This window comes from Thamnophis sirtalis, unplaced genomic scaffold (genome assembly GCF_051295495.1).
Source record: "Thamnophis sirtalis isolate CommonGarterSnake01/CBP01778 unplaced genomic scaffold, rThaSir2_p1.2 scaffold_10, whole genome shotgun sequence".
Taxonomy (NCBI): Eukaryota; Metazoa; Chordata; class Lepidosauria; order Squamata; family Natricidae; genus Thamnophis; species Thamnophis sirtalis.
The window spans coordinates 59,052,400-59,075,613 of record NW_028261390.1 but is presented as its reverse complement, the minus strand read 5'-3'; the positions used below and the strand labels follow the sequence as shown (position 1 = coordinate 59,075,613).

General features: G+C 41.4%; 1 protein-coding gene across 1 annotated transcript in view; it reads right to left on the bottom strand.

Annotated features, from left to right (window-relative positions):
* The window catches only part of TLL1 (tolloid like 1), a 136,208-nt gene extending 113,028 nt beyond the window's left edge, over positions 1–23,180 (bottom strand). Inside the window, exon 1 of the mRNA XM_087724687.1 lies at positions 22,261–23,180. Within this exon, the coding sequence (XP_087580813.1) occupies positions 22,261–22,624 (364 nt within the window). The 5' untranslated portion in view covers positions 22,625–23,180. The remainder of the gene's footprint in view (positions 1–22,260) is intronic.
* Positions 23,181–23,214: the final 34 nt, after the last annotated feature.

Here is a 23,214-nt window from a genome sequence, read left to right as displayed (position 1 = left end):
GGGCAACATTGTAGATGCTGAATGGTGAAGAATAGAATAGAACAGAACAGAGCTGGAAGGGACCATGGAGGTCTTCTAACCCTGCTCAAACAGGACGACCTATACTATTTCAGATAAGTGGCTGTCTAGTCTCTTCTTTAAAATCTCCAGTGATGGAGCACCCACTATTTCTGAGGGTAAACTGTTTCAGCTGGTTAATTGTCCTCACTCTTAGGAAGTTTCTCCTTAATTCCAGGTTTCTGGTTCTTTGGTTAGTTTCCAACTGTTGTTTCTTCTCCTGCCCTCGGGTGCTTTGTAGAATAATCTGACCCCCTCTTCTTTATAGCAGCCCCTAAAATTTGATTTGATTTGATTTGATTTGATTTGATTGACATTTGTAGGCCGCCCTTTTCCCTGAGGGGACTCAGGGCGGCTCACATAAAATCAGGGAAGGGGAAATGCAAACAGTAACATAGACACATATAATAAAAACAATAAGCAACATACATTCATCATTCGGGAGGGGCACTATCCTTGTCCCCAGGCCTGACGGGCTAGCCAGTTCTTCAAGGCTGTGCGGAAGGCCTGGATGGTGGTGAGGGTGCGAATCTCCACGGGGAGTTCGTTCCAAAGGGTCGGGGCTACTACTGAGAAGGCCCTCCTCCTTGTAGTTGCCAGCCGACACTGGCTGGCCGATGGAATACGGAGGAGGCCTAATCTGTGTGATCTAATTGGTCACAGGGAGGTGATTGGCAGAAGGCGGTCTCTCAAGTATCCAGATCCACTACCATGCAGGGCTTTATGGGTGACTAATAGCACAGACAAAATACTGGACTACTGCTATCAATACTGCTATCATGTCGCCAGGGGTGGGTTTCTCGCCCCGTTCCAACCGGTTCGGTTGGAACGGGGCCGGCGGCGTCCTCGTGCATGTGTGCAGTGCACGCATGCGTACTAGCATCTGCGCAATGCTCCAGCTGCTCCTGGACGATTGCGCAGGTGCTGTATGCATCCTGCGCATGCGTGGAAGCGCAGAACTCGTCAAAACCGGGTAAGGACCACAGGCGGGCGGGCGCGCCCTTCGCCGTTCCCGGAAGTTACTTACTTCTGGGTTCGGCGACCAACCGGTTCGCAGGGACCACCGCAAACCGGTTGAAACCTACCCCTGCATGTCGCCCCTAATTCCTTTTTTCTTTAGACTAGCCAAACCCAAATCCTGCAGCTGTTCTTCCTATGTTTTAGTCTCCAGGGCTTTGACCATCTTACTTGCTCTTCTCTGAACCTTCTTCTCTGAAGTCTCAACATCTTTTTTGCAGCATGGTGACCAAAATTGGTTGCAGTATTCCAGTCTTAGTAGGGTTTGATAAATATCAATTATAAATAAATGCAGGCAAAGAATTGTCTGCTCAGTTTAAGATTAATTTCGAATTTCCAAGAAATGAAAAATCTGAGTTAACCTCACATGCAAATTTTATCATGATCCTGATGGTACCAATGTGGAGAAAGTTAGCTCTCAGTTACAGTGTACATGCTTTACATGAAAGCGTTTCCACAGTCAAATCCAAAAATATTTAGAGAGGCTCAATTTTCTAAAACAGAACATGGCAGAACTTTGCAAATTCACAAACTCTTTACGGAGTGGTACTTGCACTGTTAAAGGATGAAAACCTGGTGGCATTTCTTCCACCTTTTCTCAGCTACTACTAGTTTTTAATTAAGTTTTTTTTAAAAAAAACCTTACGCCATGATTTTAAAACGAATTAAAAAGATTAGACTGGGATTACATTTTAGCTGTCAATTTGCATAGTATCTATGTCCGGACAGAGCATAAGAAAAGGAATTAATGAGCAATTAATGAGTACTTTGCGTAATTACAGTTCACAGGTGCATACTTGTACATGAAAGCTTCAGATTTGCCTATAGAGCAATTGATATTTTATCCATATACAGAATGTGGTTCCCATATTCACCTGCTGGAATAACAAAATTAAAAACATTTCCAAAAAAGGAGAAAAAAAGATTCCAATGAAAAACAACCTTTTCAAAAAGGATGCAAATAGACAAAAACAACAACTAACAGCATTGGTTGTTTTTTGCAAATGGATTTATAAGGTAGTGATGGCGAACCTTTTTGTAAAGGTGTGTCAAAATTGTGCGCATATGCACGATAGCACACACATGCGTGCCCACACTCACAATACAATGTGCCCCACTCAACTGTGCATGCACCTGCGACCCCTGTGCACATGCGCGCATGATCCCCCCCATGTGGGGGCAGTTTTTGCCCTCCCCGGGCTCTGGAGGCTTTCCTAAAGCCTGGGGAGAGCGAAATCAGCCTTCCCTGGCCTCCCGGATGCTCTCTGGAAGCTGGAAACTGATCAATTCTGAACTTCTGTTTGGCCCATTTGCCTGTTTTTCGCCCTCCCCAGGCTCCGGAGGCTTTCCTGAAGCCTAAGGAGGGCAAAAACGGCTTCCCCCGGTCCTCTGGGAGGCCGAAAATCATCTGGCCGGTGCACATGCACACTGGACCTGACGGCTCGTGTGCCAGTAAACATGGCTCCGTATGCCAACTGTGGCACACGTGTCAGAGGTTCGCCATCACAGTTATAAGGCATATGCTAAGCACATAAAGGGAGTTGTCATTAATACCCTTATATTCATTTTGAGAGTTTAAATATTATTTCTTCCGCGTTTATATTATGCTGGTATTAAAATAGATGTAATTTAACAAGCCATATGGTTACCCCATTAAGATTTTTTTCCTGATTTTTTTTAAAAAAATCAATGCCTTTTCAATCTTGTTTTTGTCAAAAGATTTATTTAAAGAATTCATATTATTTTTTGATAATGCACTATTTCCTTATTATATGTACAATCTTAATTACCAGAATTATAAATCAAATTGAAAGCATGTAGACTGGTTTGTTGTTGGGAACGAGCTCCTAATGAGTTACTCTACATAAAAATAAAATAATTCTATTTCTACCATCCAGTTTTCTCATCCCCCTTGATTATTTTCAAAATAATAGTTTTAATCACTTCAAAAAAAATGGATATTGCATACAAATAAATTTAATCAAATAACTCCCAGAAGTCAATGTAAGACCACATAGCACTAATCCGCATTGATTTAACTTGTATGTTATCATTGTTTGTTCCTCCCAGTTGTGAACAGGAAAATATCAGCAATGAGGAACCTACAAAACTTGCTACCTTGCTTGGTACGACAAAATAGGTAAGGTATTGGACTAGAACTAAGGACACTCTTAAAATAAGAGTTCATGGGTGACTTTGGTTCTTTGGGTCAATCACTAGCTCTTTAATTTACAAGGTTGCTATTATAGTTAAAACTACAGGAAGACATGGTATTCTTCATTTTGTAAAGCTTACTTCACTTAGTAAGCTTTATATTGTTATATTTTTGTTCAGTCATTGAATGATGCATGGTGTTTGCTCATTCAAGCTCACCTTCCTTTTTTTCAGTTTCACCCAACACTAAAATAATTCACTTTACCCAAACCTGTAATATTATTTTCTCTCCTCACCGTAATTAGTAAGGAAACACCATGGCTGATAGCACAGCTTGGACAGATTTTAGTCTAAAGAAAGTGTTGGAACTGCACAAACAGTTCAACCGTAACGCTATGTACAGGATACATAAGTACAAGAACCTGGGGATAGGCCAAAATGATGTGATCTTAAAAAATGCAATTTAAGATTATATAAAGATGGATACCTTATCCAGGCTAGAAGTTTGACTGAAACAGGGCAAGAATAGATATTAATAATATCATGCTGTTCAGAAGCGTACATGGAGTTTGGAGAATGTATCAATTGGTCCATTGGATATGCATCCATTTTAAATAAAATGATTTTTTTAATGTGAAGTAAATGTGTCTATTAGCTAGATGCCACAATATTGTTCTATGGTGTGAGCACTGTTGATTAAATATATATATAAAGCAGAGTATTATAATTGCTCACCATACATTTGTTGTTATTATTTTAAGGCTCATAACATAAAAAGAGCAGTTATGTAGTTAATTGCTTCAGAGAACAGACATGATCCTCAGAAATAAATTCCCTTTGAAAATTGTATCTGATATTCTTGCCAATAAAAACAATTATAGGCTAATTATCTACCGGTATTCATTTCTGGACTTCTTGTCAAGCAAATATCACCTCAACAATCTTAAGCATGCAGAGCAGATGGTTAATGACAAAGAGTGCCTTCCCTTAGGCATCATATTTCACATAACTCAATAATATAAGAGCCCAAAGCTATTTCAGAGCAAAAATGATGTCTACATCTTTGATTCTTGACAATCTTGGGTTTAAATATTGAAGGGGGAAATCACATTCTTACATCACAGGAACTAAGCAGAGAAAATGCAACATCTAGAGTTTATGGGTTTGAGGTATCAACTCACTGATTGGCGTGTGGACAAGTCCCTCTTAGACTCACTTCATCATCTGTGAATTACAAGTATCACAGTTGTTCTTCTTCAAAATACCAGGCAAAATACAGCCATGGGACAACTTCAGAACTGCATCACTTTTTATTCTTTCTTTTGCTGAATATACTTCCATAGATTTCAGTAATCAGTCCTCAAACGTTTCTCTCAAAACTAAACATAGAAGATGACCATTGGCTTACCTGAAGGGTCATTTTCAGTACACTGCGAGGAGAGTCCAAGCATGGGTTAAACTCAGCCAATCTGCCCAGGACTGAATTGAAACTTTAGCCACGTCTCTGGTGTTGCCTTGACTTGCCAGATTTTCAATGAAGGCATGGAACTGTGCGTGTTGATAAGAAGTCCAAGACGGTCCATAAACAACAGGTCCAAATAGTCTTTGAAAGCGGAGAAAGACCCCAGGTGTCCTCTCTTGTCCTCAGCCTTGAGACCCTCCAGGAGGTCAGGGGAAAGTACTGAGGAAGACGTGAGCGCAGCCACCAGCTCATGCACAGGGGGAAGCTTCAGCAAGTCCTCCAGACTAGCATCCACTGTATATAGTCTCCTGTTACTACCACTAGGAGTGGCAGGGGTGGCTGGTTGAGCCCATTGTCTCTGTACCATGTTGAGAAACAATTTGGGAATAGGTACAATTTCTTGAGACCTGCACAGGCTCCTCGAACAAACCTTCAGTGAGATCCGAAGGATCAGGAGCAGCCTGCTCCGGAGTGGTAGAGCCCAAATGTGTAGAGGCCTTCGCCTTATTCAAAATAGTCTTGAAATTAGCCTGTTTGAATAAGCCAGAGAAGGCAGGTTTATCCAGAATAGCTGACTCATCCCCTGAAAACTCAGGCTCACGATTAGAAAGGATATCTTCCTCCCATGCAGAGTCCTCGCTATCCAACGAGGAATGGGGAGAAGCAGGCCATGGGCCTGTACCACCTCTCTGGAAGGATCTGAGGCCTGAATGTGATGTGTCTTTCGTGGGCGCTTGCCCTGCTGGCTCCTCCCACTCTCAATGCCCTGGGTTATGGTCCTGGTAATGACATCTTGCATGTCTTCCGCAGGGCACCCTCTATGAGGAGGATGGGTGAGCGGAGATTGTGGGACCAGGTGTCGCGGGGAAACTGGATCCTCTTCTCCCTCTGAGAGGAATTCAAAAAGGTCTGTATGGTCAGCCATTGAAGCCCCTGGGGAGCCTGGAGAAGCTGCCCTGGCCAGTGAAGGCTGAGGGGAGAATTCCTGCCCTTCCCCTTCACTTTCAGAAATGGGATGCCTTTGCCCTGGTCTGGCCTCTGGTGATGGATCCCTGGGGGCAGACTGATTGGAGGCCTGGGCCTGCTGCTGGGCCTTGTGGAATTGTTTTTTCAAGGCCTTTTGTCACCTGAAGGCATCCTTATCAAGGTCTGGCCCCAGCTGCTTGTCCTGTCTGATGGAAGGCTTACTGGCTTTTAGGGCCTCCCTTGCCACCTTGCTTGCCTGTCTGGGATGAATCCTGCTGGTGGAGGGACTAGGCTGGCTATTATCCCCAGGGGCCTGCTCTGCCATAACTGCAATCTGGGTGATTGGAAGGGGCTAGGGGCTCTTCACTCACCACCCAGGTGACCCTGGAACAAAACGCCTTAGCGCTCCGAAGGAGGAGACACTGAAGGCAGCAGGCAGGAGGAGTAAGCAGAAGACAATCGCTCAGGTGTGAGTCAATCTTACTCCCAGCACCAGCGCAGATGCAGAATCAACAAGCCTGATTTTCGATGCCAAGGAGGAGCTCGAGCCACAGGGAACAATTGAATTGAATTGAATTGAATTTATTGTATTTCTATGCCGCCCTATTCCCAGAAGGGACTCAGGGCGGCTCACAAACCAAGTCGGGGGGGGGGGATACAAACAGGAAAAAAAGACATGGACAAAACAATACCACAATTTAAAAACAATCAACAGCCACACCATTCGAGTGGGGACAAGAACTCATCAGCCCCAGGCCTGTCGGAACAGCCAGGTTTTAAGGGCTTTGCGGAAAGCCTAGAGGGTGGTGAGGGTCCGAATCTCCATGGGGAGCTCGTTCTAGAGGGCCGGAGCAGCCACAGAGAAGGCCCTCCTCCGGGTGGTAGCCAGTTGGCATTGGCCAGTGGATGGAATTCAGAGGAGGCCTAATCTGTGGGATCTAATCGGTCTGTTGGAGGTAATTGGCAGCAGGCGGTCTCTCAAGTACCCAGGTCCAATACCATGAAGGGCTTTATAAGTGACGACTAGCACCTTGAAACGTATCCGAAGACCAATAGGCAGCCAGTGCAGCTCGCGGAGGATAGGTGTAACGTGGGTCTACCGAGGTGCACCCACGATCGCTCGTGCGGCTGCATTCTGGACAAGCTGAAGTCTCCGAATGCTCTTCAAGTAGTCTGCAGTGGCGATCTATAAAGAGCAGGGCAGTAGGAAGGGCAACGGCAGGCAGGAAAACACAGGAAAGAAAAAGTGAAACCAAAATGGTGCCATGCCAAAAAAGGCAATACAAAATGGCCACCAGAAGCAGAAAATCACCTGCCAAGGCTCCGCGCCAACAGCCTGCTCCCTAGCAAGCACGGCCTGTGGCAACGGACACCCCTGCTTGAAAAATCCAATTGCGCAAACGAGCAGAAACAACGCGATCGCGTGGGCGTCTGCACTCTGACCCCATGCTCCTCCACCAGCTGCCAGCGACCTCTGCGGTGCCCGAGTGAGCCCAGGATACCGTGGAAGCCGGGAAAAGCGAGAAGGTAGAGAAAAAGAAAATAAGCAAAGGGAACTTCTCACCTCTCCTGTTCTCTAGGGAAGAAAAAATAAGGAAAAAGGTTCAAATTAACACAAAAAAATTTGGGGGGGAGTCCAAGCCAATCTAAAAGGACTGAAGAAAAGCTGATAAACGCATCCACTGGGCTTTGACTGAATTGAAAATCTGGCAAGTCAAGGCAACACCAGAGGTGTGGCTGAAGTTTCAATTCAGTCCTGGGTAGACTGGCTGAGTTTAACCCAAGCTTGGACTCTCCAAGCAGAGCACTGGAAAATTTAGGATTTCACAAAGAATATAATTTGTCACATTTTGCCTAGTACTCTTCTGAGATAAACTATTGTCTACAAAATAACTTTCACAAGAAAGTTACCATACTAGCAAGCCACTAAATTAAATTTCCACCTCAAGCAAACCATCACAACTCTTTATATTTATTATTTCATTTGACACCATTGTATCTCAACTTTCCACCTCTCTGCTTTTATTTTCAGTTAATTTTTGTTTAAATTTGAGAGTTCACACTTTCTCTGTGATGTTTACAAAGTTGAAAAACTACAGAACAGCCTCCAAGACAGCCAAAACAACCTCGTTGTCCACATTAACCATGTTCCAAATTATAAAAATAACCAATTTGATCTAGTTGTTAAATTTCTGAATTAAGAGCAGAGAGTCCTTATCTTATCTTAGGAATGGAAACCAACTGGATGACTTTGAGTCAATCTCTCTTCAGCTCCACGGAAAAAAACAACAGAAAACAACAAGACCAAACTGCTTAGACTTGTCCAGGCAAATACTCAGATTCAAAATAGACTTGAGGGCACAATATACTCCCCATGTCTTCGTAGGCTGCTTCATTCAGATAGTATGGGGGTGTCATTGGAAGTGATGAGTGAAGAGTAAGGAGAATGACAAGAGCATTCGTTTCCAGCAAGGTCATACAAGGCATGAAGATAATCCCAAATGCCCAGCTAAAGCAGGATGAATTGGACAGCAGCAATACAGGATGATACTAAACACAGATTATCATTTTAATCATTTCATATTGTAAAGGAGACAATAGTAAACCACTTCTGTATTTTATCAAAAAAAACCACAGAGATAAAGTGACTAATGACATAGTGCCAGAAGTTGCATCTTCAGGCTGAGTGACACTCAACATCTACTAAGGTCTAAGGATCTTTCAAAATAACAGATGCTTATGACTCACCTAAATTAAAGCTTAAGGACATCTAGTTGCTGATGTTGACATGCAAGAAAAGGAAACCCAAAGCTGAAAAGACAGAATGGCATTGAAAACACAGAATGTAAAAACTATTACCATGGGAAATCTTAAGACAGAGAAAGATAAAATGAACTGGCTACACAGTGACACTGTAGGCATTAGTTAATTGAAAAGGAATGGAGCTGGACACTTGCAATCATAAGCTCATTCTGTTTACCAACTGACACTTTCAGAACCAAGAAAGATAATAACGAAGACAGCACTCAGGTAGAATGCAAGTCAATGATTGAACAGATTTCATATTTTCATATAAGGGTTATCCAAGTTTATGCTCCAAGCAGAAAAAGGGAAAGCTGATTAGTTTTATGGCCAAGTTCAATATCAAATCCAAACAACACGCAAGCAAGAAAGGCTACCTCTGATTGGAGATTGGAATGCCCAAACTGAAAATACTAACTGATGTAAGAAACAGGAACGAAGCAGGAAAACAACTTATCAGTTTACACCAATTCAATTATTTCGTCATTAATAACCCATTCTTCAAATAAGCATGATGATGGCTATGTGCATAGAATGAATAGAAAGACCACACTGAAACCAAATTGACCACATTATTGATGCAGGGAAATGGAGGGGTTTGGTTATTATAGTGAAGATGTGGCTAGGGTCCGTCTGTAAAATATTATATGGGTAATCCTCAACTTACAACCTCAATTGGGACCAGACTTTCCATTGCTAAGCAAGGTGGTTGTCAAGTGAGTTGCATCCAATTGTATTACTTTTGTCATGGTTGTTAAATCAATCACTACACTTGTTAAATGAATCATGCAGTTAAGCTAATCCAAATTTCCCCATTGATCATACTTGTCAGAAAGTTGCAAATGGCAATCACATGACCCCAATATATTACAACCATTGTAAATATATGCTGATTATCATGTTGATGCAACAGTCTTAAGTGTGGGGAACAGTAATAAGTCACTTTTTTCACTTTGTCACTTGGAATGATCATTAAACAAATTATTGTAAGTCAAGGATTCCCCTACGTGATGAACGTCAAGTTCCACGTCAAGTTAGCAATAGCAATAGCAGTTAGACTTTTATATCGCTTCATAGGGCTTTCAGCCCTCTCTAAGTGGTTTACCAAGTCAGCATATTGCCCCCAACAACAATCCGGGTCCTCATTTTACCCACCTCGGAAGGATGGAAGGCTGAGTCAATCCTGAGCCGGTGAGATTTGAACCGCCGAACTGCAACTAACAGTCAGCTGAAGTAGCCTGCAGTGCTGCACCCTAACCACTGCGCCACCTCGGCTCTTTAAAGGGGAACAGGAAAATTAATATGTTTCCATTACACAATCTTGAACATATTCCCACCGTTTCCAAGAAATCACTTTAAAACCCTGAACGTCAGGGACAGCAAACCTGAAAAATGAATGAAATCTAAGAAAGAAAAGAAAGAATGAAAACAAAAAAAATAAGGATAAATATGAGAAAAAACTGTAAAAGACCAAGAAAGAAGAAGAAACCTAACTGGATGCTAGAACAGAAGATGAATTTTGTCACAAAGGGAAGACAAGTCAAAGCCAAGAAAGATCTCAGGATGGTACATAATGAATAATTTTAGAGAGCTGTTAAGAGACAAAAAATAGTGTTACAATAAGATCTATAATCACATTGAAGATGTCTCCTAAAAATAAAATAAAAAAATCTTCCAAAAGATCTCCAAACTCAGAAGGAGATTCCAACCTTGAACTGCTCACTGACTCCATGAGCAGAAAGTAACTGATTCAAAAAAGGATCATACTGTATGGATGTCATCATGCAAGTTTCCTTAGAAAATATTTCCTATTTTCTAGTAGAATAGAATAGAATAGGAATAGAATAGAATAGAACAGAACAGAATAGAATAGAATAACAGAGTTGGAAGGGACCTTGGAGGTCTCCTAGTCCTAGGCAGGAAACCCTACACCACTTCAGACAAATGGGTATCCAACATCTTCTTAAAAACTTCCAGTGTTGGAGCATTCACAACTTCTGGAGGCAAGTTGTTCCACTGATTAATTGTTCTAACAATCAGGAAATTTCTCGCCTTGATTAGTTTCCACCTATTGCTTCTTGTTCTGCCCTCAGGTGCTTTGGAGAATAGTTTGACTCCCTCTTCTTTATAGCAGCCCCTGAGATATTGGAACACTGCTATCATGTGTCCCCTAGTCCTTTTTTTCATTAAACTAGACATACCCAGTTCTTCATATGTTTTAGCCTCCAGCCCCCTAGAAGATGCAGTTCAATCAGCTCTTTAACCATTAGCAAGTCCAAAAGTTGCAAGAACTAGTGGAATATCTACAGAAATATGACACACAAGGGAAGAAGAGAGTTGACATCACGTGTGATGTTGGTGTTCCGAGATCACAGTCAAATTCCTGCCGCTGGATGGTCCATTTGGACCTAAACTATCCCGCAGAGATGGTGATTGAGAACGGCACCTCCTCCTGATCTCAGGGACACCGCAAAGTCCCTGAAAGATCCAGGAAATAGCCTCTTTTTTTCCGGTGACAGAAATGCAGCTAATGAAGCTGCTGAAGTTGGGACAGCTCCGGAACAGGAAGAAAGCGGAAAAAGAAAGTGTGTTGAATTGGTGAGGAAATTTTATTATTAGAGGAAGAGACTACCCAAGAAAAAAATTTAAATTAAGTTAAGATTGAAGACAAAAGACTGTAGGCGGTGAAATTGATCTGCATTGAACTTAGTGTGTTTTCTAGTTTCTAATTTTTTTTCTTTTTTTCACAAATGGAATTTTTGCAGGGGCTCCCTATTTTTTAAATTGAATGGATTAATTATTTCTTCTTCTTTTTTCACCTTTGCTTATACCTGTGGATTAAAATTCTCCTTTTTTATAATCTTGATTTGATTGATTGGATTGTTTTTGATCTCCATTTAAGGATTTTTTTTCTTTCTTAAGCTTGGAATATAAAGAAGAAAATAAGAAGGATTATAAAGAGGGTTGTAACAACAGGAGGAAAAGCAGTTACACTGCCACTTAGAGGCTGGAGGCTGGATACATTGTTTTTTCTTCTTTCTCTTTGATCACTTGAGATTCAAGGTTCTTTCAGTTTGTTTACTGACAGAGATAGTAGGAAGAGCACAAGTTGTTTATACAGGTGCCTTTTGGAAGTTCTATCACTAGCTATTGGAGGGAAGACAACATTTTGACTTGAAAGATAACAAATGAACCTGTTTGAAGTTTATTAAAATAGCCTTGAACCCTATAGTGGCAGTGTCTGCAAAATTGAAAGATGAGATCTAGAGATGAAATGAAGTACAAATGAAGGCAAAGAAAGAAAGAAAGAAAGAGAGAGAGAGACAGACAGACAGACAGACAGACAGACAGACAGACAGACTTTGCTAGTGTGCATTTTCACATTTGATAGTTGCAACAGAGATAGAAGAGGAAGAGTCATTGGAGACTGGGAAGGCCTTTTGGTTACTTCTCTGGCAAATTTTGTCTAGAATCTACACTCAAACTCTGCAACACTTGAATCTCATCACTCTATCTGGATTAGATACCACCTATGCTTATGGTTACCTGGAATTGTTCTACTACCCCAGAAAGTCCTTTTCATTTTGTCAACAACTAACTTATCTTCCATGAGAACTTCTGAATTTCTAGCTACCAAAGAGTAACCATCAATTGCATGGAAAAATAATTAAGAATTATTCACAATACATTGGAAATGAACTTTGGTATGTATATATTCCAGTGCCCTGATTCCTTAAAAGAGGTCTCACCATTCTTCTTTTAAATCACAGACTAATTAAATTGTTTATGGTATTATTGCATAACGTATCCCAAGGCAAGGTAGGGCAAGAGGTGGAGTTTGAGGAATTCCAAACCAATTTTTAAATGGGGAAAGGACAATTTACTGTTGCAGCCTGCAAATTGGATAAATCCACCCACGCACATTAGCAAATTCCCAGAATGCAGGGTAGCATGCCACCATAAGCCAGGAATTGTGACAGCTGCAATAAAAAGATGTACACTCCCATTGCAATAAAATTTCACAATCCATCAGAATCACCCATTAATTCCTTAACTCCAAGCATGTGAATGCCTAACATTTACTGGTATTATAAATAATATACATTTGTTTATATATACCATTTATTCTGTACAAAATATGAGGAGAAATATCACAATATTTTTAAAATGTCACGAATAACAAAAGCGTACCACTATCATTTATTTCTATTCAGCCATTTAAAATTCAGAGCCTCTTACTTTATGAATAAGCACTTCAATGCATGTTGACCATTAAAAAAAATATTTAAAATAGAAGTCACTACTCACATTTAACCACACACACAAGATTAGCCTTACTATAGTTAAAGGGATTTGCTACCAGTTAAGTGTAATTAAGAACTGCAAATTAGCTGCAACCACAGGCATCTTTACCTGGAATAAATGCAACTGAATATAGTTTAATTTATCCCTGAATATAGCTTTATGCAACTACCATACTGGGTTACAAACCAAAGCATATTTATTTGAAAATAAATTGTACTGGTAGCAATGAAACTTGTGTCTGACAGAGTAAATGGGGACAAACTGCCAAATTGCAGCACAAAGAACTAATTGGGAAGAAATATACTGAAATCCGGTGCTTAGTAGTCTTGCTAAAGACTGGTTCAGAAACTTGAAAGATGGTCAAAATGACTGTGATATTTAAAGCCTGTAGGACAATTTATAACTGAAACATGATTGTTTTGTTACCAATCAAGTAAAGAATATTTGTGATTTAAACATAGATGGCATACATCAGAGGGGGTATTTTGCCAGTTTGCCCTGGTTCAGGCGAACCAGTAGTGGCAGTGGCAGGAGGCTCCGCCCACCTGCCCAGATGTCATCACGGGTGCTCTGCGCATGTGCAGAAGGTTTTGAACATGCACAGAAGTACCCCGCATGCATGCTCCCGGTTCTGAAACAGTGGCAAAGGTAAGAGGATTTCATCCCTGGCATACATGTACAGATACACACAATATATTATCTATATCTATATATCTATATATCTATATATCTATATATCTATATATCTATATATCTATATATCTATATATCTATATATCTATATATCTATATATCTATATATCTATATATCTATATATCTATATATCTATATATCTATATATCTATATATCTATATATCTATATATCTATATATCTATATATCTATATCTATATCTATATCTATCTACTTTAGAGTTACAACCCTCGGTATGCCCAAATATGGGAGGAAGATCACTACTTCCATTCTCTGTCCTTCGGCTCGTCACAAGAGACCATCCAGACAGAAACCCAATATTTTTATTGTTACCTTTTTGTTACAATTGTTGTATTTGTGCTGATAAATAAATAAAGGGAGACTAGTATAGATCTATTTCAAGCTATTTAGCTCTCATCAGCTAGCTAGCTCTCGTCAGTTCAATTCCCAGTAAGGGTATGGCTAGCTGATGAGAGCTAAATAGCTTGAAATAGATCTATACTAGTCTCCCTTTATTTATTCATCAGCACAAATACAACATCTATATCTATATCTATACACACATACATACATACACATACATACATACATATATACATACATATACACACATAATTAGAAAAAAAAAGTTAACAATAAAGCACATTTACACAATGTGTAAATAAAAATGACTAAAAGCAACCAAAAACATCTACCAGGGCCAGGCCTCAAACCACTGAGTTTGGAGCACACCCATCACAATTTAGATCACAAACCACTTAATCCCATTTGTTGCTGAAGAATAAATAATTAGAAGATTGTGGCCAACATGAACACTAACGTTGACTGAACTACATCTCAAGGAAAAGAGAAATAATGTAAATGAAGTAATAGCAAAATTCAGGCACTTGTTTTAAATTCCAACTGTCTCGATGAGTCCAGATTGCATGTAACAGCTCTTTCAAAATAGTACGGTACATACATCACATGCAGACTACAAAGGTATGCCATTTAGATGTAATAAACCGTGACCCCATTCCTGGTGCCAGGAAAGCCACTGAGTAGGATTAAATGGATCCTGTATTAATTTACTCAAGTCACTTAAAGAGCATATAAATCTAAAACATATGTCTTGCAAACCAACAGATGTTTCATTAAGGTCTGGCAAAACAGTGATGTCCCTTTTGATATATTAACCAATCGTTAACAAAAGGTAATTTAAGGGATATGGAAAAATATTACTGTGGGTGGACATGGGCATTTAAATAGCTAGTAACCAGATACACTTCATCTAATATTGTATGTAAATTAATAATATAAAGCACTATTCACAGAAGTCAAGTTTTGTACCGATTTTATTGCACATCAAAATAATATCTATTTTAAAACAAGTTATCTAATTTTTTTTCTCCAAGTTCCATAAATTGATTTATTAAATGAAGATCATTAAATAAATTCTTGGTGCAAGGAAAGTTTTTGGTTTTTCAAAACAAAGGTGCTTGTAATTCCTCTGGGAGATACATGGAAAGAAGCTTTCTCTCCAGATTGACTCCTTCAGAGATGCATCTGAGTTCTTGCTTTCTGGTTCTAATAAAAAAAAATACTCATTTGAAGGAATTAGTTTTCATCTCCCACTAGAGCTTCTCCACAGTGGAAAACCAGAATAGAATAGAAATTGGATTAGGATTAGGATTAGGATTAGGATTAGGATTAGGAATAGGAATAGGAATAGGAATAGGAATAGGAATAGGAATAGGAATAGGAATAGGAATAGGAATAGGAATAGGAATAGGAATAGGAATAAGAATAGAATAGAATAGAATAGAATAGAATAGAATAGAACAGATAAGAACAGAACAGAATTCATTATTGGGCAAGTATGATCGGACAAACAGAAATTTCAAAAGGAATTTGTCTTTGGTGCATATGCTCTCAGTGTACAAAAAAACCCAAGATGCATTCATCAAGAATCATAAGATACAGCACTTAATGATAGTCAATGGGTACAAATAAGCAATCAGGAAACAATCAATATAAATCATAAGGATACAAGCAACAAAATTACAGTCCTGTGGTCATAAGTGGGAGGAGATGGGTGATAGGAATGATGAGAAGACTAATAGTAATAGTAATGCAGCCTTAGTGAATGGTTTGACAGTGGTGAGGGAATTATTTGTTTAGCGGAGTGATGGCATTCATGAAAAAACTGTTATTATGTCTAGTTGTCTTGGTGTGCTCTATAGTGTTGTTTTGAGAGTAGGAGTTGAAACAAGTTTTGTCCAGGATGCGCAGGGTCTGTAAATATTTTCACAGCCCTCTTTTTGACTCCTCCAGTGTACAGGTCCTCAGTGGAAGGCCAGTTGGTAGTAATTGTTTTATCTGCAGTTCTGATTATCCTCTGAAGTCTGTGTCTGTCTTGTTGGGTTGCAGAACTTCTGAGTTCTGCAGAGGTGCAGATGACAGACTCAATAATTCCTCTGTAGAACTGTATCAGCAGATCCTTGGGCAGTTTGAGCTTCTTAAGTTGGTGCAGAAAGAACATTCTTTGTTGTGCTTTTTTGATGATGTTTTTGATGTTAGGTGTCCATTTTAGGTCTTGCGATATGCTAGAACCTCGAAATTTGAATGTCTCTGCTGTTGATACTGTGTTGTCTAGTATTGTAAGAGGTGGTAGTATGTAGAGTTTCTTCTAAAGTCTACCATTTCTATGGTTTTGAGTGTGTTCAGTTCCAGATTGTTCCAGTCGCACCATGAGGTTAGTTGTTCAACCTCCAATCCTTTTTCATATGTAATGTGATTTACATAAAAGCCAGTTTGAATCAGCAATTAATGTAAGACATAAGAAACCACTTTTATCCTACCTTAGACACAAAGCCAATTGAATGACCTAGAACCAGTCAGTTTCCTAATTCCTAGGAAGCAGCCAATGGCCAATGCTTTCTGAAAAGTTTGCCAAAAATCTACAGGGACCTGTCCAGGCAGTCATGAAAAAATTAACACTGACATGAAGCCATGAATGTAGCAGTATGGACCACCTAGTTAGCAACTTTAAGAAGGCAGTACAAACTGATTATAACTGATTATAAACAATAACAACAAAAACAATGCAGCAATAATGTATTGGAACATGTGCAAGAAATACTAGTTGCCTGCAAGCAAAAATTGGTGGAAGACAAAATATGCAAAATAACAGAAAATGAAGAAGCTAAAGTGCTATAGACTTTAGAATAGAGGTAGAAAAACACTTGCCACCTAACAATTGTTAATAAGACTTAACAACTGTTGGTAAGAAAGACAAATAAAAAGTCCGGAGAGTGGATGTTGGAGTACTTGGGAGACAGCAGAATTGAAGAGAAAGAACTGGAGAAAAGAACAAAATATAAAGACCTAAAATAGATGTAGATTGAAGAAAGAAAAAGAAGTACCAATCATAATAGGTGTCTTTGGTGCAATTCCAAAACATGTGGAGCACCACTTCAACACCAAAGGTGTAGACAAAATAACCATCAGTCAATTGCAAAAGGCAGCTTTACGTTGAACAGGCTTATATTCTATCATAATAATTATAACACTGTCAAACAACATTTGGCTATCACAAACCCTTGGGATAGGTGGATAAAAAAGCCGCCTAAATATCTGGCTGACTGTGTAATCAACCATAATACAGCCGCAATGAAGTGGCTATGGGATTTGTATGCTCTGAAGAAGATGCCAGCTATGCCAGAGATTCAACTACACTGGAGAGGCCTCATCAGAGGAGCCAGACAAAGAATGTGTACCCCATGAACAATTTAGAGAAACTTATACCGGATTAGCCATTGGCCCAGACCAACAAAGACTAGGTGCTAAGCGTTGGAGTTCCTGGATATCTGGTGACCAAATGATTACAGAACAACCAGGGCCAACAGTTTTAGGACTGCTGGAAGAAAAAAAAATGCTCACCCTTCGCAAATATACAGATTGAAAACAAAGAAATAATGATTTGCTATTACAAATCAAGTTCAACGAGAAGAGGATATCTGAAAAGAATTCATCAAATCTAGAAATAACATCATCCAATATCAGAAATAACAAAACAGAGAACAGTAGATTGATTTATAATATAAAATAAAGTATCCACAGGAGCAGAATTGGAAGAACTGCAAAGATCCGTCGGGGTAATCAATACCATGCCAGTAGAAGCTCATACTGTAAAGGCAAACCAGAGAAATTGGCAATAGAGGAAGCCAGGATGATATTGAACCATTTTTATCAGCAAATCAGCTACTCTTCCTCTGTTTTCTCCTAGAAAGAACAATGTCTTCTGGCTGAAAAAAGGATGAACTGAAAGCAAAGAATAACTGAGTATCTATAACACCACAAAAACAAAAGAATAACATTGCCTGCTTTGAAGCTTCTAACAAAAAAAAAGAACAGCTGGCACAAATATTAAAAGATGTTAGTACTGTAGTACTGAAGATAAGCATCTGCTCGCCACAATAAACAAATTAACTGATGTACAGCATAGGTGCAGTTATAACTGAAAATCTTGGATGGAAAACCACAACCAAAAAAAGCCAAAATTTCATCACCAAAAATGAAAGATCAGTTTGGAAAATACGATCAGCATGCTATGATCAGATACAAGCAAGCTAGAACAAATGAAAGATTGTCGAGAGGTTGTATTTATCAAGGAGCACAGGTGGACATGGAATTTTGTAAGTACATCAGACAATATACTTGCAAGAAGAAAATGGGGCATTGAAAAAAAATCTGGACACTGAAGAAGATGCAGCGAAGCTAGTACTCTGTGCCATGAAGGCTTACTGAATCGTGACCCGTCAAATGCGCGCTCAACAACAGCGCACCGACAAAACCGCGGTGAGAAAACTGCGAGTTAGAAATCGCAGTTTTCTCACGCGCATTTGTTGGCGCCAACAAATGCGCGCCAACAAAAGCGTGATTAGGGTTAAGATTAGGGTAAGGGTTAGGGTTAGGGTTCTTACGTTGTTTTTGCGCTGTTTGTTGATGGCTTTTGTCAGCGCGCATTTGTCAGCATTTGTCAGCGCCCTTCTGTGGGCGTGATTTCGACCTCGCGGTTTTCTCGCCGCGGTTTTGTCGGGCGTGCTTTTGTCGAGCGCACATTTGTCGGTGAACCTTACTGAATACCAAGGGGACCAAACCCCTAAAAGAAAGACCAAACGAAGAATAAATATTGCAAGGCAAAGTACCCATTACATTAAAAAAAAAACTGGCAGACAAAGCAGATAACAAGACCTGTCAATGGCTAAGAGCAGGAAAGTTGAAGAAAGCGATGCAGGATCTAATTCCAAGTATTAAGAACAAATGTATAACCGGCCAGAATTGAGAAGACAGCAACAGACAGCAAATGCCACCTCTGCAAAAGAAGCTGAAGAAACGGTGGACTGCATAATAAACTGTGCAAGAATATGACACAGATTGATCACAAACAATGGAAAGAACAAATAACAACATTTGCACATTGGAATATCTGCAGGAAATGCCATTTACCTGCAAGCAAAAACTGGTGGGGTCTCAAAAGAGACAAAGTAATAAAAAATAAATAAAGAAGCTAAAATACTCTGTGACTTTAGAATTCAAACAGACCAGCAACTGCGATACAACACTTCAGATTTAAAAATTGTTGACAGGAAAGACAAGATAGCCTGGAATAGTAGACATTGCAGTACCTGGAAAGCATCAAAATAGAAGAGAAAGAATTGGAGAAAATCACAAAATATAAAGACTACAAACAGAAGTAGAATAATTGTGGCAAAGGAGAACAAAATAGTACTCTTAGTAATAGGCTGCTTGGGTACAATCTCAAAATAACTGGACCACTACCTGAAAACCATTGGCACTAACAATAACACCATCGGTCAATTCTAAGCTTTACTTGGAACAGCTTACACTCTTGCAAAGATCCCTTCATATTATTAAACAACATCTGTCTTATTCCAGGTTCTTGGGAAGGATATGACAAGTGGACAGAAATGCCAAATCCAAATCTAAATATCTGGCTGATATGTGAGCACAACCGTAATAAGGTCTATAATTAACTAACTTTTCCCCTCAATTATTTTAGCTACACTTGCAGTAAATAAACCATAATTGAATTTATATTTTAGATCTGTCGCACAGTAGATCCTGAAATAAATGCTACTTCTAAATTGATACTCTATGTATATTACCTGGGAGTAAGAGAACTCAACAGAAAAATCTTCAAAATAAACATAGATAGGACTGTTCTGGAAAAAAGATTGTTTCTTGGGTGACTTTTATATAATATGGAAAACAAACATGGGTAAATACATACAAAAATGTTTAATATGAAGTAGCAGCTGTCAATTAATAAGAGGGTGGGTTGTTCCTGGATATTTTTTTCCAAGGTTCACCAGTGTCCCACTGTAACATCTTCCAGGTTTTTTTGGTGGCGTTCTCTGAACTTGTTTCTTTGTTTGTTTACAGACTTTTCACTACTATACTAGGTAACATTATCAGCACTAATGAGGTTACCTAGTTGAAATATCTACAAGTAAACAGCTAAGGTCAGAGAACGCCAAGGACTCTAGTTCAACCTGAACTGGATATATTATCTTCTCTCCGAACAGTTTTTTTTTCTTTTAAAGACGAATTACAATGCACATGTAGCTTTTTCCTTGAACTCTGAAAAATCTGATAAACCTGCCTTTTGTAGCAGCTGGAAGCTAGAGGAAAGTGGGAGGGTGTCTTTCTTACATTAGAACAAAACAAAACAGAAGTTTCATTCAAGTCAAGGCCTTATCTAAAGGGCAGGTACTCCCATATCCAGCAGCAAAGATCTGCATAAGGAAGACTGGTGTTATTCCTTCTCTTGAGGCATCTTCTAAATCTTCCCCAGACTGAAGTCCTTAAGAACTGTTCCGTTAGATTGCAGTTATCTCAGTTTCCACAACTTCCACTGTGGTGGGTTGAAGAACAGCTTCCCAAGATTATAACTGCATTTCCTACCAAGTGTGTAACACCTGCTGGTTTCAATGGGCGACTGCATTAAGTGTGCCTATCCATTTCCTCATTCCAAGGTTCAGAGTGCAGATTTGCTTCCTTCTGATCTAGGTTGGTGGCCCAGCACAATATTATGGTGTACCACTTGTGGGGATAACAGAACTGTATCTACAACCTACCATTGTTCATACCGTGACCTGACAAAAGCGCGAACGTCAAAAGCACGCCGACAACAGCGCGCCGACAGAAGTGCAATTTAAGTTAAGGTAAGGTTTAGGGTTAGGTTTAGGGTTAGGGTTAGGTTTAGGGTTAGGTTTAGGGTTAGGTTTAGGGTTAGGTTTAGGGTTAGGTTTAGGGTTAGGTTACAGCGCGCTTCTGTCGGCGCGCTGTTGTCGGCGCGCTTCAGCGCTCATTCGTCGGCGCAGTTTTGTCACCGCGGTTTAGTCAGGCGCGCTTTTGTCGTTCACGCATTTGTGGTGGAACCGTTCATACACGCTGTTGTTTAATTGGTAAGAATGCTGAGAAATTTCTCCTGTGTCATACATAGACCCCATCATCAAATCCTGTCCTTAGACACATACTGCCCAGGAATAAACTTGATACATTCAGTGCGCACAGTGTTGAGTGCATCTCTTAACTGCTAGCATAACTAACAGGCCTGAAATTGTCCACAACTTCTATCCAATGGATCCTGTGTTGCCTTGAAACAAATCTTGAGTGGCACTTCCATCATAAGTCAACGGCTGGAATGCTCTACTTGACTCCGTTGTTAAACCTCAAATCCCCATAGCTTCAACCTTAAACTGTCTACTGTGGACCTCACCCCATTCCTAAGAGGAGGCATGCATAAGTGCACCAGCGTGCCTACCATCCCTGTCCTACTGTCCCCATTTATTTGTACTCATTTCATGTGCTCATGTCCATGTTTATACTTATACCTGTTACCTATTATCTCGTACATGTTTGACAAACGAAATAAAATAAAATAAAAATAAATAGTTAAGCTACTTACAGACTTTCCCCCAGGAACAACCTAGTCCAATTTACGACCTTGTAAAATAAAGAATAAAGAAACAGCTCTCTTCAGGCTTCTGGGTTGCCTTGCCCTACCCAATTAAAGCTGCCCTTCAATTATGTGCTGAAGGGACCCCAGACCAGCTTTGAACCCCGATGCCTTTGCCCTTTCCAGGCCAGAATTAAAACTCATGACAGGGGCACGACTTTCCTTTCCGACTCCTCCACCCCCGAAGCGCAGCAACGTGGAGAAGCGGCGTGCATTGTACGCCAGAGATGGAGAAGAGGACCGCCCCCCCCTCACTCCCCGAAGAATGACATTTCCAAGGCGGCAGGAGGAAACCCGGGCTAGATCTCCCCCTTCGCCCGCTGACTTTTCTTTGCTCCGAGGGCTTGGACAGCAGCAACCCGGCCGCGAAGTGCAAACGGGTGGAGGAGGATGCGTGGGAAGGTGGAGAGAGCCGGCTTGAATCCCTCCAGAAGACAACAGGTTCTTGAGAGATCTGCCCCAAAGCGGCTGGCGGTGCCACTCTAGCGGAATCCAAGTGCGCCCGCCCCGGCTTTTTTCCCAGAGCTGTTTCTTGGGTTATAGGCATTTCTCACTTCGCTCCGAAGCGAAGGAAACAGGTGAGCTTCCTTCCTCCGCCCGCCCCGTTTAAGCCACCACATCTACCCTGTGGATAGATGTGGGTGGGGTGGGGGGGTGGAAAGAAAAACCCATTTGAGCGGGGAAGCGCCCGAGAAAAAGCCGGGTTGGCGGAGGTGGGGGGGGGAGGCAGGGCGACCAGCACGAGATTAATCTCGCCTGGGAGGGAAAAGCACTTACCGGCTTTGCAAGGATCTTTGTAATCTATGGCTTCCGCCTGATCCTCCTCGCTGTTGAAATCGTAAACGTAGTCGAAATCCAAGCCGGAGCAGCGGGAGCGGGAGAGTTTGTTCCAGAGGGCCACCCCAGCCAGCCACAGAGCCATCCTCCAGCAAAACATGGTCCTGCTCCTCGGCGTCGAGATGGGCGAGAGAGCGAGGGAGGCGAGGCGCCGGGTGCCAGGAGCGGCGGAGCGTACGTGTGGCGGACGGGGGGGCTGGAGGGAAGCGGCGCCGTGGGGAGCGAGGGCAGCGAGTGTCTCGTCCGCGCCGACTGGCTTCTCTTCTCCGGGGGGATCGGACTCGGAGCTGGGGCTTCCCCCCATGCAAAGGAATCGGGAGGCTGCTGTGCGCGTGGGCGGGTGTGAGTGTGCGTGTGTGAGCGAGGGTGCGCGCGTGGAGGGCAAAGGGGTCCGAACCCCCCGCGAGGAGAGAAGTTGCAAAGCGGAGGGGCGCTGGACTCACACCGCTCGGCTCCTCTCCTCGCCTCTGTCAAAAGGCCGAGCAAACTTTTCTGCCTTCCCGCCACAGCCGCCGCCGCCACCGCCGCTGGGAAAGCAGCAGCGGAGCCTCCGGGCTACTGGGGGCTCTTCTGCCCGGGGATCGGCGACGGAGCCCCGGGGGTTGGAGGAATCCTTCCTTCTTCTCCCGATCGCCTCTTGCCAAGTTTCCCGCTGTTGCGCGCGAGAGTCGGGCTGCACATCAGCAAACGGGCAGAAAAAAGAGATGCCCTGGGAGGCGCGGGGGGTGTGTGGGTGGCGAGGAGAAGGAGGCCAGCCCTGCAGTGATGGCAAAGCGTCAGCAAAGACGAGAGGAAGGAAACGTCCAAAGGCTTCCCCGTCTTTCTTTTTCTTTTTTATAATTTGTGGAGAGTTCCCCTCCCTCCGCCTCCTCCTCCTCCCCCCCCTCCTTTTAA